Source organism: Conger conger, chromosome 5, assembly GCF_963514075.1.
Source record: "Conger conger chromosome 5, fConCon1.1, whole genome shotgun sequence".
NCBI classification, from domain to species: domain Eukaryota; kingdom Metazoa; phylum Chordata; class Actinopteri; order Anguilliformes; family Congridae; genus Conger; species Conger conger.
The window spans coordinates 44,669,095-44,682,873 of NC_083764.1; the positions used below are offsets into that span (position 1 = coordinate 44,669,095).

Here is a 13,779-nt window from a genome sequence, read left to right on the forward strand (position 1 = left end):
TCCTGAACTAGGTCAGAAAATGTAATATATTTCATCTCTTGGCAAAACAAACAACAACAAAAAACTTTTTTCCCCTCCTTTCACAGATGTTTGTTAATTTAAGTGGCTGTGATGAGGTTGAATATGAAATTGCTTCAGAACATTACCATACATTTCTGCCTTTTGACAGATGAAAAAGTACATTGTTGTCTGATTGAAAAGATACCAATGTTTCACAAAACAGGAAGGCATGGCAAACTGGCATTTAACTGAAACTGGATTTGCCTGTGGTTGATGGGCAAAACACCAGGTACCAGAGACACTTAAGCAGCATTAATAGCAATGCAAAATTCAATCAATAGCTTATATGGAACATGCAAAAACACTTTGATTTGCATTAGCTGTCAACCTTGTACTGTGTGCTGCCAGTACATTGTGGTAGACTTGAAACAGTAATGGTGATACAAAATATGAGAAAATGTGAAATATTAATTGTGTATACACAAGTTAAAACGAGTTTAAATGCACCAGTTACACAAGACATTGAGTACCCTAAGCAGTGACTTCAAAAAGTGAAATGTGGTACTGTAAAACGAAAAACAATTCAACAAGCGTGTCCTGACATGTTAAAGGTTGGGACAAATGTCTTAATTTCGAACATGGTTGTCTGTCTATGTGGCAGCTAGGTTTTTAAAAGTGTTTCCTTGATCACCATGTTCCTCTCATAGTAACGGTTTAGTTCATATTATTCGTATTTATTGAAACAACTATTCAAATCTTATCGGGGAATGTCAGAGGAAACTATAGATATTTCCTCTCATTTCATGCTGAAGCTAGCTGACACAAGATATTTCTGTCATTTTGCAATATGCATACATTCAAGCTTAACTGTCAACTATTTGCACAATAATATAAATACCAGATATCAGGAAGAGGCAATTGAATGCACACTGCCTTACATGGGCAATTTTCAGCGCTCAGGGTGTCTCTGCCGGCTGGAATTTCGAACTGTGACGTCACTGCCTGCAGCTCTCCCAGAAATCAGGGAAAAAGAAGTTTCACTTTTTGTGGGATTTGAAACTCATTGATTCTTAGAAAGCGAGGTAAGAGAAATAAATACTTGTTACAAAATACAAGTGGCTTATTCCGGAAACAGCAAAGTTGCAAGGCCTATAGAAGTATCGCGGTGTATACCCGTGAATACAGTTGATCATAGTTGCAGTGTGTATTGTTCTTAGCCAAGGTGAATTTAGTTAGCTAGCTAGCTAGCTAACTGACTATGCTGAAACCATGCAATGGAATGGAGGGCGTGGGCTTGCCATAGAAAGGGGATCTGCGCTAAGAGCGGCGATTTAATAAAGTCTTTAACTGACACGCATTACAATCTTATGTTCAGGTTTGTGTGAGAGCAACCATCGTTTTCTTAGGCTGATACCGTACTTTGTGCATTGTCACTGGCAATATTTAGCTGACCGGCTAGATATACATTTTTAAATTCGTATTCGGTGTTTTCCCGAGTACGAGGCCACGCAACCCAAGGCGGAAGTGAGTTGCCAAACAGTGTGTGTATGGGACAGTGGGGATAGTTTTTATTTATTCATATTTACCCCCTGAAATGCTCGAACCCACTAGCGTACAGGTACCAGTGACATAGGTCAGATATATGATAAAGCAAGCTGTCCATGTGTATGACAAAACCGTTCTGTTTACGTTGCAGTGGGTGCTAGCTCGCTAGCTTGCTAACTTCGTCCATGTGTCACAGGAATTGAACTTTTGTAGCTAGCTAATAGTTAGCCAGCTTTAATGTAGTTATTTTGTATCTGCCCTTCGTAATTTCTTTACGTTCTTGTGTACATTTGGCATTCGTTGCATGCTTGTGTGTTTGCCATGATTTTCGTTAAAAGCATCATATTCAGTCCAAGGATTATTGATTACTGCCAATGTTGGCAGTTAACGTTATAGTTACTTTGCGTTATAATTCGTTTTCTTCTGAGGAATGGCAAGTGTTTATTTTCCTTGTTTGGGATCTATGAATTCTACTGTTAACTCAATATTCAGTATTGTTTAAAATGTATTGTCCGCACCAAAAAGTGAGTGGTCTAAAGTTACCCAAGTAACGGAGCGTTTCAGCTGTCTGGTGTTTCTGGTTGGCAGCAAAACAAAAAGGAAACTTGTAGCTGCTGGCATCTCGTGCATTGCTTTTTCCAGAGGTTCGTCAGGAAAGCATTTCATCGCATAAGTTTAGTTCCTTCAGAACGTTAGGAGAAAAGTCGACGCGTTATTTTGGGTTTCCCAGAGTTATATTGGAATTGAAAAGGCCCTAGTTGGTTTGGGACCACTTTGCCTTTACTTTTCATCTCTTAGCTAAGGCTGTTCGATTTAAACTCCCACGTACAGTAAATGACTACAACAGAAGTGCTCCACCCTGGAATTTAAATATCTGACCCTGAAGTCACAAACCACAATTTACACCCCTCCTTTGCCTCGGGGCAAAGTGCTTTTTGAAGAATGATGCGCCTAACCGTTATCCTGTATTTTATTTAACCAACTTGAATATGATGGCTAAATTCAATTGAAAAGTATTTTCCAAAGAATCAGAAAGGCTACATTCATTAGAAAGTACAAGTTGCAAAAGGCCATTCCATTATTTACACTACAGTTCAGTCTGAGCGAAGCTGCATTTTGCTTTTGCTAAACTTACCTTTTTGCATATAGTTTTAATTCAGTCCTCATCTGGCCAGGATTATTGTACAGACCTCCCCTTTAATTTAGCATGTGCCCTCTTTACTCATTCGCACACTTTGTATCTATGAGGACAACAGGTGTTTTGAGTAGTTGGAGAGCATGGGCTACTTGTCATAGATGGAAACTGAAAGCTTGTCTCCCTTTCCCCAACGTGGGGACATTACTACATTGCTGAACGGCTGTGCCTTTTTTGAGATAGTGTGCGCCTACATGATTGGTCTGGATGTGTTGGTTTAATTTACTAATTGGTCAGACAAAAGTAGTTTTTTCTCCAAGAATGGCCAACCTTAACATGCAATCCCAAAGTACCACTGAATTATCAGTCTCCATATAAATAATTATAAGCAGATAGTTTCAGCAAATGTTAGTTGAGTTAGGTGCTCAGATGCTATGATATAACTGGCTAGCTAGTTTACTAATCTTAGTTGGTCAGATGGCTGGCTGCTTCCTGCACGCCCAGCACACTTCATGAACACAAGTGTTTGTTCATGAAGCAACTATGTTCAATGAATTAAAAAAGTATTTCTGATGGCTTGGTGTTAAAACAGAAGTGCTCTTGGAGAAAAAAAAAAAAGGAAAAAAAGCCAATTTCACAGTCTTCCTCCCTATTTGGAACCGACAATTGGATTTCTAGGCTTGTCTCTTCACTTCAACTTCCTCCATCTATTCACCACAGCATGCCATGTATTCATGTCTCTGTCAATTGTTCTATTATTATAACTCTTTTATGCTGGCCAGCTCTGATCTCTCTGCAGCTTATGAAAGGGACAGCCAACTGAACCAAGGGTGGGTGTGGAGGGCGGGGGGGGGGGCGCTCATATGCTAGACAGAAAGGGGGGGGGGGGGGGGGGACTTGAATGATGGCATATATTCTACCCACTCCATGACATCAAATTGATGATTGTCAGTGAAGGTGTCATTTTCATCAGTTGCATCATTAGCTGTAAGAGCTGTCATGCATGGGAGTAGGGACTAACAAATGCTACCACGAAAGGACTGTAGATGAAATGGTCAGAGCAAGGTTTCAGCTCCTGCAACATATTACTGGGGAGTTTACTTTCCCCTTACATGCATTTTACACTAGGTGGGTCATTGCTTGTTTTATCGTCAGAAGTGCTTTTGTTGACCGCTTGTGTTTCATTCCTTAAAAAGGAAAGGAGTGCATTGGTTCATTCCTCTAGCTACTATTCTCTTGACTGTTTGTGAAATTTCATACACAAACCCAATGGCGAGTCAAACCCATGGTTTTGCCCCTGTTTACTTTTCACCATTAAAGTTTGAATGGTGCATCTATTGGTGTCATTGGCACTCCACTTGTCCCTTACATCTCTGCCGTGGGGATACTAGAAGAGTCTTTCCAATTTATTGGTTCATGATAACTCCCGCACACCCACTGGGAACTTTGGTAACCATATTGGTGTCACTCAAATTAATTTCAGTGACACTCAACCACTGGAACCCTCAGAGGCTAGTAGCCCCATAAGGTGGCCCACTGATAGCTGGTGGGTTCTTGGGCAGGGAGGGTTTAATTTGGCAGGATTGGATTTCCTTGTCTAGTCGCACAGCGTTCAGTCTGCCTGCACCAGCTGTGGATGAAGTCTGCTCCTGTGATGTAACGAAAGCAGAGCTCAGCTGGCACTGGTGGAATGTGGAGAGAATGAGTTGGCTGGTTGCATGTGCATGCAAATCGGCGGAAAAAACTAGAAGGAAGAACTGGATTTACAGCCTGAATTTGGGCACTGCAGTTCCGGAGTGGATACACTGTTACTGAGCATTTGAGAAAGTTACTTGACCCTGAAGGCTTCAGTTTTTGCTAAATATTCTTATATATGAATTAATCACTAGGAAAATGTAAGTTAGGCCTATATTAGATGGGCAACTTAATAAAGCTTAATTTAAGCAACTTAGTAATTTATTATCTTTGTTTTTTGCTTTGAATTTAATTCCTGTCAAACCTGTCTGTCCCCACCCCCACCCCCAGCAAGAGCCCACCGGCCCACCTCCAACAAACACAGGAACAGGAATCTCTCCACTGACAACCCCCCAGACCGTATAGCACAGACATGCATTCAAGAATATTCTCTCAGGGCTGAATAACGTAATACTTTATTACTGAAGTTCTTGCATGTTTATCTTATCTCATATATTTACTTTTTTATATATGTTGACCTGTGCATTAATTTGGTGGTCTGCTTAAAATGTATATTTATGCAGTGGCTTTTGTGTTTCCACAAACATGTTTGTTTGTTGACATAAAATAACATTTAGAAAAAATGGCTACACTAATAAGAAGATTCATGACAAGCCACATATCTTTCTGGCTGCATACAGTTCTCAAGCCATACCTCCTCACTGTTCATTTACTATTACATGGGTAGGAACTTGCCACTAATGTATGCTGTCCTTTATCTCCACAATCACAAATAGACTTTAGATGGCATGAATTTACGTAAAAAAAGAGGAATGTTGATGACAGAAATATTGAGAATCATTATAAAATATGAACAGTTCGGTTTAGAAGCTTCAACTTGTGTTGTGCTCCTGGTTCCATGTTCTACTGTGGGAGAGATTCTGTGGTGCTGTGTCCATAACATGTAAATCAAGTTAACATGTATATCTTTTAAGCCTGTAGTGCTTTAATGCAAATGACAACCTGTTTGAATGAAAATGTTTTTTTAGTTTTTTTTTTTAGCAAGAATCATGTCAGACTGAATTGAACATTGAACGCCATTTATTTGTCTGTTCTAGGCTCATATGAGCACAGGATCCCTCCAGAGGAAGCGAGAGGAATCAATAAAACATTTTTTTACCAGTGTGTATCCAGACCCACGGAGACCACAGGTAAGGAGCCCAGCTTGGACCTTCCTGTCAGAACTTCAGCTAACTGTTGCAGGCATTCAGTGAATTAGTCTATCCTTTCCATTGAGTAATAGATTCTTTGATATTCTTCCGCAATATTTTCTGCTTTTTCAATTACTGTGTGTAAGAGTCATAAAAAGTAACAAAAAAATTATTTATTAGATTCACTCCTCAGACTGAAGAACAAAGAACTATAGTGGTTGCGTTGAATGCATTCCTTGTAATGCTCTCAGGAATTTGGAACTTGGATTTAGGGAAAACACTCTTTCAAGCCATACTGTACTTAACTATCTGGTAAGCTGTTTGGGATTTTCCAATGCTAAAAATACTGATTCTAGTACGTGAATTGTCATTCTGGCTGGTCATCTTTCCAAGAATGGCTTGCCGGACTGGATCTGGGTAGGCAGCAGCGTCATTCACTTAAACATGCCTGCTGGATATGCAAGGGACGGGAAACTTTTGTGCTTTGCGGTCTGTATCAAGGAATCACTGCAGCTGCAATGTAATATCTTGTGTAGACTCGACTGAAATCTTCCCAAGATGTCACAAGCTTGCAAACAGCCAACAGGCTATTACAGCCGAGGCTTATGGGGCAAAGGACATGGTAAATCCAGAGTCATTCTAAGATGGGGGGCAGGGGTTGGTAATTGTGTATTGGGAAAACCTTGTAGCATTGACACACAGGGTTGAGTAGTTAAACTGTTGGCTACATCTCCAATACTAGCCCACAATAGCCAAGCAAGATTGGCCTTACTTACCGTATGCCTGGCATTGAGGGGCCAGTCTCTGTTTTCATCCCGTCCGATTGCTTCTGCTTCTGCCTGTAGCTTCTGTTGTTTGTCGTACCGTCATAGGCAGGTGGGCCCTGGCCCTGGAATGTGGGAGAGGCTGTGGGTGTTCCAGGCCAGCTTGAGCCCTTGACTGCATAATTGGATCATTGACCAGGCTGAGACACTGCAGGGGGCCTAGAGCTCAAAATCAAGGGAGAACAAGGGATTTGACAGGACTGGGGCACTCTAAGAACAGGATCACATGACCCTGCTCGTGGTAGGTATAGATCGGCAGTCTCTCTGAAAGGGCATGCCTTGGCCACCTTTCACTGCAGTCTGAGTCACTGATGGTGTCATCTACATGCGTTTCTAGTGTTTCTTAGGTCATCATAATGAACCACATAACACCAATCAGACTTGCGTGGATGAACCATGTCAGAAACTGAATGAGTTAATGGCACTGTTTTTCTTCTGATATGTCATGTAAGTAAAGCAAGCTGAACATCCCAACGCAAATTAAGTTATGGCAATGTACAAAGAAGTTATTGTGCAGTCTCATTCAGGCTGAGGGGTGTTGGCATTTGGCGGACGCTCTTATTCAGAGCAACGTACAGTTGATTAGACTAAGCAGGAGACAGTCCTCCCCTGGAGCAATGCAGGGTTAAGGGCCTTGCTCAAGGGCCTGGCTGTGCGGATCTTATTGTGGCTACACCGGGATTAGAACCACCGGCCTCGCTTGTCCCAGTCATTTACCTTAACCACTACGCTACAGGCCGCCCCTATTTTGTACATTTTGCTGTCCTGATTGCTGCTTTAATAACTGTACTATATTAAAAACATCGAATCCGTAGTGGTAATAGCCCTTTTCTGAGTAAATAGTTTGGGAAATGATCATGTCACAATTTAAACTTTAAATATAATTGAATGCCTGCCTTTAACTGTGTCTTTGCTGCTTTACCTCTACTGTACACCTATTTAGATATAATTCTGAAAGCACAACTATAAATTAAAAAAAGCGCTGTTTTTTGTTATTTTTGGAGCAGGAGTATGTCTTGGAAAAACCTGATTATGTAACTCTTAATTTTGTGAAGGTTGTGTCAATATTTAAAGCAGCTACACAAACAAGTGCTTCCACATGCCTGAAAGTCTTATGTAAAAGCAAACACTTTGTTTCATACAGAGTTCCCCCTGTGGCTGGGTATAATGGCATTAAAATATTAAAATCTGTTTGGAGACATATTTTTTAATCTCTTACAGCAAAAAAAAAAAAAGGCAGCGGCCTTTAATCCGAGTTTAACAAGAGGTCAGGTCATGGATATAACTTGTCATTCTCAACCAGACACAATCCCTGTGCAGTTGGACCTGGCGGTACGAACGGAGAAACCAAACCGACAGTGGCACGTGCTGTAAAGCCGGGGAGAATATTCACTTCGTTTAACTTAAGATAATTTTTGGTGTGTAATCACCGTGAGGGCAGAGGTCAGTTTTGATTTGGGAACGGAGTCCCGAAGGATAAGACAGATCTTGTTTCTGCGCTGTGTGTGTGTGTTTGGTTGACTGTGTGCGTACGTGTGATGAGATAATTTATGATTGTGAGCTCAAGGGGTTGTCAGCAATACCCTGCAGCAGTTAAACCCTAACCTGAGCCATTCCCAGGCCGGCTTCACTCGCATAACGCCGCTCCAGGCATATTTAATTACGTTTCTATTTTAATCGCTAAAAGTAGTTAGATGAGCTTCTCTGACACCAAATCGCGGATAATACAGTACGTGATTATTATGTAAACTGCCCTTCTTTGCTGTTCAAGAAGAACTAGGATATCATTTTTGGCCTGCTTCCCTTTCACCTTGAACCAGAATAAAATAGCTCTTTAATAAATGTGGAAAAAGTTTCTTCATCATTACCTCTGCTTAATTAGCAGTTGTTCATTAGGAAGGGTTTGCCTTGCCAAGCAGTTTTATTAAGGCTAACATGATAGTGAATACATTTGACTGTAGTTTATTGTAATGCTGTCTGAGAGTTCTTTAAGTTAATTTGGAAGTATTTTGTATTTGCTTTCTGTATATACAACATATAGAAAAACCCTCTCAATAGCTCTTAGAGCCCCCACTCACTTCTCTTGTGGAACTGTGGCATACATTTAGTCTCTGTTACACAGTAGGCTAACACTGTGGTATCATTACTGAGAATCGGTCGCTTTTTATCTATTGACTCTTGATGGTCTATTTCAGAGTTTGAGTGTCGGCATACTGCGCCCTTGACCTTGCTGATACATGTCCTACAACTAGGGCCACCGGTTTTTCCATGCAGTTGTTATCCTCCAAGTGATCAATTGAGTATCTTAGTCATATTTTTGTATATAAACATTTCGGCCTAGTTGACTTAATATGGGGCAAGTGAGAGGAGGGAAAGTGAACATGACTGGCACATCAATGACAGCGGTATCAGCCTGGCACACTGCCCGCAGACACATTTCATTTATTTTGCTCAATTTGCAGTTTAATTATAAAGTACTCAAAGGCGATAACAAGAATGACAGTTAAAAAGAAACAAACATCAATTACGGTCTGAGATCGACACTGTGGGGGAATCATTTGCCAGCAGGGAACAGGCCCCGAGTGATGGCTGGGTGCCATTCAAGATTTAACGCGTGTTCTGAAGTGCAGATCGTCCGCTGGAAAAGGCGGCTAATCCCAAATTGCATGTAGTGTTAAACAAGCATGCAATGAACAGCTGGTCAGCTCCAAAGTTACGCTGCTTTGAGAGAAGCATTTGCCGGAGCCTGCTTTGTATTGGGGATGCGTCGTATGGAGATTCTGGGCTAATATCAATTGCTAATATTCGCCTGGCCCTATTTGTTTATACCAATACTAACCTGTAGCTAGCCAAATGATGATTAGCAAAGTTGTCAAACAACATAAAACAGAAAATTAAATTTGTATAACAAAATATTTCAGCTTGCATACTATTATTAAGCAGAGTGTAGCACAGGTAACCAGGTATTCTAAGTGTGTATTAGAGAAAACAAAACCAGTGTGTCCTCCTAGGAAAAACACATTTTGTATCATCTTTCTGTTCTCTACAGAAAAATAATTTATTTTTGATTCTGCATGATCTGCTATAGTGGTTTCATTACATGTATTTGTATTTCCTTAAATGTTTGTTTTGAAGTTACTCTGGATAAAAGGATGGAGAATGATGATTAAAGTGACTGCAATTCACGAGGAGCTCTGATGCCCTCACTGCCTCACTTCTGATGCGCCTTTGCGGTCAGGAAAAAGTTAAGCACTCGAAAAACGTGCCATCTCTTTCATTTCAAAAATACTATTATCCTCCAGTAAAGAACAGCTAGTTCAAGAGCAACTTCCTCAGTATGAAAAAGAATTTGGCAAACATTCGCTTTTGGAGCGAAGGGTAAAGGAGCTAAAAGTATGCTTTGAAGCAGGATCTTGGAAACCATCGTGCCTATTTTTGCGTGAACATGTTGGATGTTTGCTCATTATTTGTATTGTTGTTGCAAGCAGGAAAAAAAATGCCCCACTAGAAATGTTGGAATCCCGGGGTGAGCAATCATCCAAAATACTTGAAAAGGACACAGGGTGATATTATTGAACTTTGGTTTCTGAGGGAACGTGGTATTTCATCAGAATCATAGGAAAGCACTGTGTGTGGGCCCGTTTCGTTTTATCCTTGTGATAGTTGGAAGACTAGGAATCTGAGAGAACATCACTGCACCTTCCGCTTTATAACTCATTTTTATATCAGCAGTGAATATAACTCAAACTTAATTGTTATTTTATTATTGATTTTGCTTTGTAAGGGGCCATTTCATGTAAACTCCAGGAGTTTGCACCACAGCATCTCTTGGATTCTTTTTTTTTTTGGTATAAAATTATGAGTTATAGAATTCCTGAAAACTTGAGCTTCATACTCCATTTTGTTTTCCCGGTAGAGCCATTAATGTTTGGCGGGTATCACAATGAAAAACAGTTTGTCGAATGAAATGTGAGGTCTGTAACTTTGTGAAGAAAATTTTCTTGAGATAATTTCATATAGAATTCATATCCCACCTCAGAAAACACTTTATGAACTGAAGCTTATAATTCATATTGAATGTCATATGGAATGTCAAATTCCAGGTCTTATGAAAGGAAAGGTTGTGTTTGTTGTGTTGTGTCACACTCTGTGAAGCCAAATGCCTAACCAATTACCCCTTTAAATTAGTGAAATGAAACTGAAATCTACGCAGAGCAACATGTTCTAATAAGTTAGTCATTGATCTGTGTCAGACATTCACCTTTTTCAATCAGTAATGTTCTAACAAGTCGGCTATTGACAGTTCATTATAGCTCCACCCAATTCCAGGAATGATTGCAACTTTAAATGTTGTCAAAACAGTTATTTTGATTTTAATCATCAGAATGATAGAATTATGGATTTTCAAGGCAGCAAATTGCTCTAAAGCTTTAATAATTTTTTTTATCATTTGCTAATGGGTTACATAGTCACTGTTATGTATTAAGATTGATTAGTACAGCTAATCAACATTGCTAATGAGGAATTGGCAAAGTGACTGAATTTGTCTCGATAAGCATGTGACCGCTGAGGGTCCTCTGATGTGTCATGCACTCTGCTTGCAGTGATGTGTCTGATTCATGGCTTTGGTGCTGATTCATGGCTATGACTTCACACTGGGGTGGCTCTAATATCTGTTGAGTGTCTGGGGAGAAGCTAGCTCTTTTACAGAGTTGTTGCTGACAATAGTGTGCCATCAAGAACCAGATTGAGGCCCATGAAACCTAAAGCCATGCTGAGTATTTGCTGTAGAGTCCAGTGCTACTCCCGAGGACAGCTTTAAAAAAATATATATATATTAAAAGTATGTCCATAGTTTGGCTAAATGAATACAGGTGACCATATCTTTAGGAGCATATCTTTCAGACAAGCTTTGTCCAGGGTAATGGAATAATACGGTTCTGCGGCTCTGAGTATTTGGATTAATGTGATGAAATGCTTGCCTATGTCTGTATTTGGGACTGGACTGGGCACTGTTTGCTTCTTGCCCTCGTGTGTGTGTGTGTGTGTGTGTGTGTGTGTGTGTGTGTGTGTGTGTGTGTGTGTGTGTGTGTGTGTGTGTGTGTGTGTGTGTGTGTGTGTGTGTGTGTGTGTGTGTGTGTGTGTGTGTGTGTGTGTGTGTCAGTGTCAGTGTCAGTGTCAGTGTCAGTGTCAGGACAATGTATAGATGCATGTGTCACTTTGACCGGAGCCATGATAGTCAAATGCATTGAAACTCATCCCCCACAAACGGCTATGCTAATTGAATTGTCCTTGTAATTCATTGAAATTTGCTTTCATTTTGATGGCTCTTTAAAATATTGTACCTCCATGCCATGGCTAGGCCAACCTGGCTATTACACAAATAGCTGGCTGACATTTTTGGTGTTATTCTCCGTAGATGCCATAAACCAACTATTTGGCAGTTATGTGGCCTTGGCACACAAAAATGTAATTTCTTTTTAAAAAAGGAAGTTTAAGTCGATTTTGCCCCAGTCCTCTCAAACGTGTCCATATTTGGAAATGTTTAGCTCCTGGTGATTGCAGACGGAGAGTGAGTGAGGGGAGGTGAATCACTCTCCAGTAAAAAGGAATTGCTAAGGTCCTGAGTAGGTCATCTTGACTACACACCCAGAAACGGGGAGAAGCCTTCTCTTCTAGAAGCTTGAGGCAAAGTAAGTAACAGAGAGCCTTACTGAATAATGTGATTATGTATTGCACCAAAAGGGCCTGGAGCAATGGTTTTGTCAGTTGGCCGAAATGCAGTTCTCCTTCTCTGTGAGTCTAGTGGTCTTATCATTGGTCCGCTGTCTCTCAGCCATCAATGCATGGACATCTGAGAACATTACAGCTACCCGGTTGCTTCGATTGCTTGTGTGTCTTTTATATTGTATTCAGAGGATTGTATCAATTTTGCACTCATTATTACGCATATTTTCCTGTATGGTCCATTGGCTGGATTCTGCATTATTTGAATGTAAACATGTAAATTGAGCGTGATGGCTGACAGATGCACCATATGGGTTTATGTTCATGACCCAGTGCACTGTTGAAATGTGATTATCTGACCCTGTTTTGAAAAGCGGTGTGGAATGATGTGTGACTTCAATGAAATCTTGGCTGGATGGCCGTTCAGCACACAGTGATCTTTATCCTGTGCAGGAAATGCTTTCATCAAGGATATCCTTCTTAACATCGCAAACCGCCACTTCTGAGGAATACGGCCGTACAGGAAATTTAAAGGGTGCTAAGGACAGTTTTAATTCTTTTAATTCTGTTTTTTTAATTATTATTATTATTATTATTATTTTTTAAAACCGGAGTTATTGTTGAGAGATTATTTGATAGGCTTTCAGAATTTTTTATAATTCAGGTCTTTGGGTTCATCAGAGAAAATGTATTAATGTTTTGCCATTTGAGAGAAATGGCATTTTGCCTGAATGCCTTTACAGATAGTATGTTATAATGCTATAATATTACAATTAAGTCGTTTTTAGTAAGCTGCTCCTTTTAATGCCAGTGAGCTCTTATGACCCAATATTTTGCTTTCTGGTTGTGTGCAATCAGAGTGTGGTAATGTAAACTCACTGTGAACAGAACACGGGGAAGCGGCAGCTTCCATGAGAACTTTACATCCGTTCAATGGGGTTTTTCCCCTGAGGAATGTGGTTTATGATTATAGTTGCTTATTGACTATCCCAGACAGTAAAACACTTTGATGTGAATTGGACCAATAATTATAGAGAAAACGATAAATAACTTCACAACATCCCGATGTTAGGAAGACTGTGCTCACGATGGTTCGAACACCGAATAACATATGATATTTTTGCTGTTTCAGCTTAATACATTTGAACAAGATTCCATGATTTTGTGGAATAAGCTTGAGAATGGGAAATTCTGCAGCAGTCAGTGCTGAACCGATATGCACTATGCGTCATCCATCCTCTTTAAAGACAAGCCCTGATCTACTGCCTATATGTAGTTCACAGCAATATTTGGGCTATTTCTGTCAGAAGTCTGGAATGTTCTTTTTGGGATTGTGAATGCCAGGGAAACCAGTTGTCCGTAGAATCTTCACTTATCACATTCTTATTCACCAAGTTTTCTTCTCCACAACGGGCTTGTACACTGAGTTCCACTTCTGAGATCATCTAAAAAGCTTTCCTTTTTAAAGCTTTTTTGTGACCAAAGATATCATGATGCTGGCAATGTTCGTGGATGATGTGGGCTTCAGTGACTCAACTAATTTTGGTTTGGTTATCTTGGTTTTCCATTAATATGTACCTAAAATTGGAAACCCCAAATAAAGGGCTGAGATAACTGAAGGAAACAGAGGATGCCTCTTGTGTGTGTTTAGATGGTACATTAA

The 13,779-nt window shown here is 40.2% G+C and overlaps 1 protein-coding gene across 7 annotated transcripts in view; it reads left to right on the forward strand.

Annotated features, from left to right (window-relative positions):
- The first annotated feature begins 942 nt into the window (after positions 1-942).
- Positions 943-13,779, forward strand: part of LOC133128600 (lipoma-preferred partner homolog) — a 132,147-nt gene continuing 119,310 nt past the window's right edge. The window contains exons 1-3 of one of the 7 annotated variants that reach the window (XM_061242248.1): positions 1,041-1,082; positions 5,473-5,565; positions 6,438-6,630. In XM_061242248.1, the coding sequence (XP_061098232.1) occupies positions 6,616-6,630 (15 nt within the window). In that variant the 5' untranslated portion in view covers positions 1,041-1,082; positions 5,473-5,565; positions 6,438-6,615. Of the gene's footprint in view, positions 1,083-1,396; positions 1,525-4,802; positions 4,823-5,472; positions 5,566-6,437; positions 6,631-11,995; positions 12,083-13,779 lie in introns of those variants that run through there. The other 6 variants (XM_061242244.1, XM_061242245.1, XM_061242246.1 and 3 more) reach the window with 6 other exon arrangements.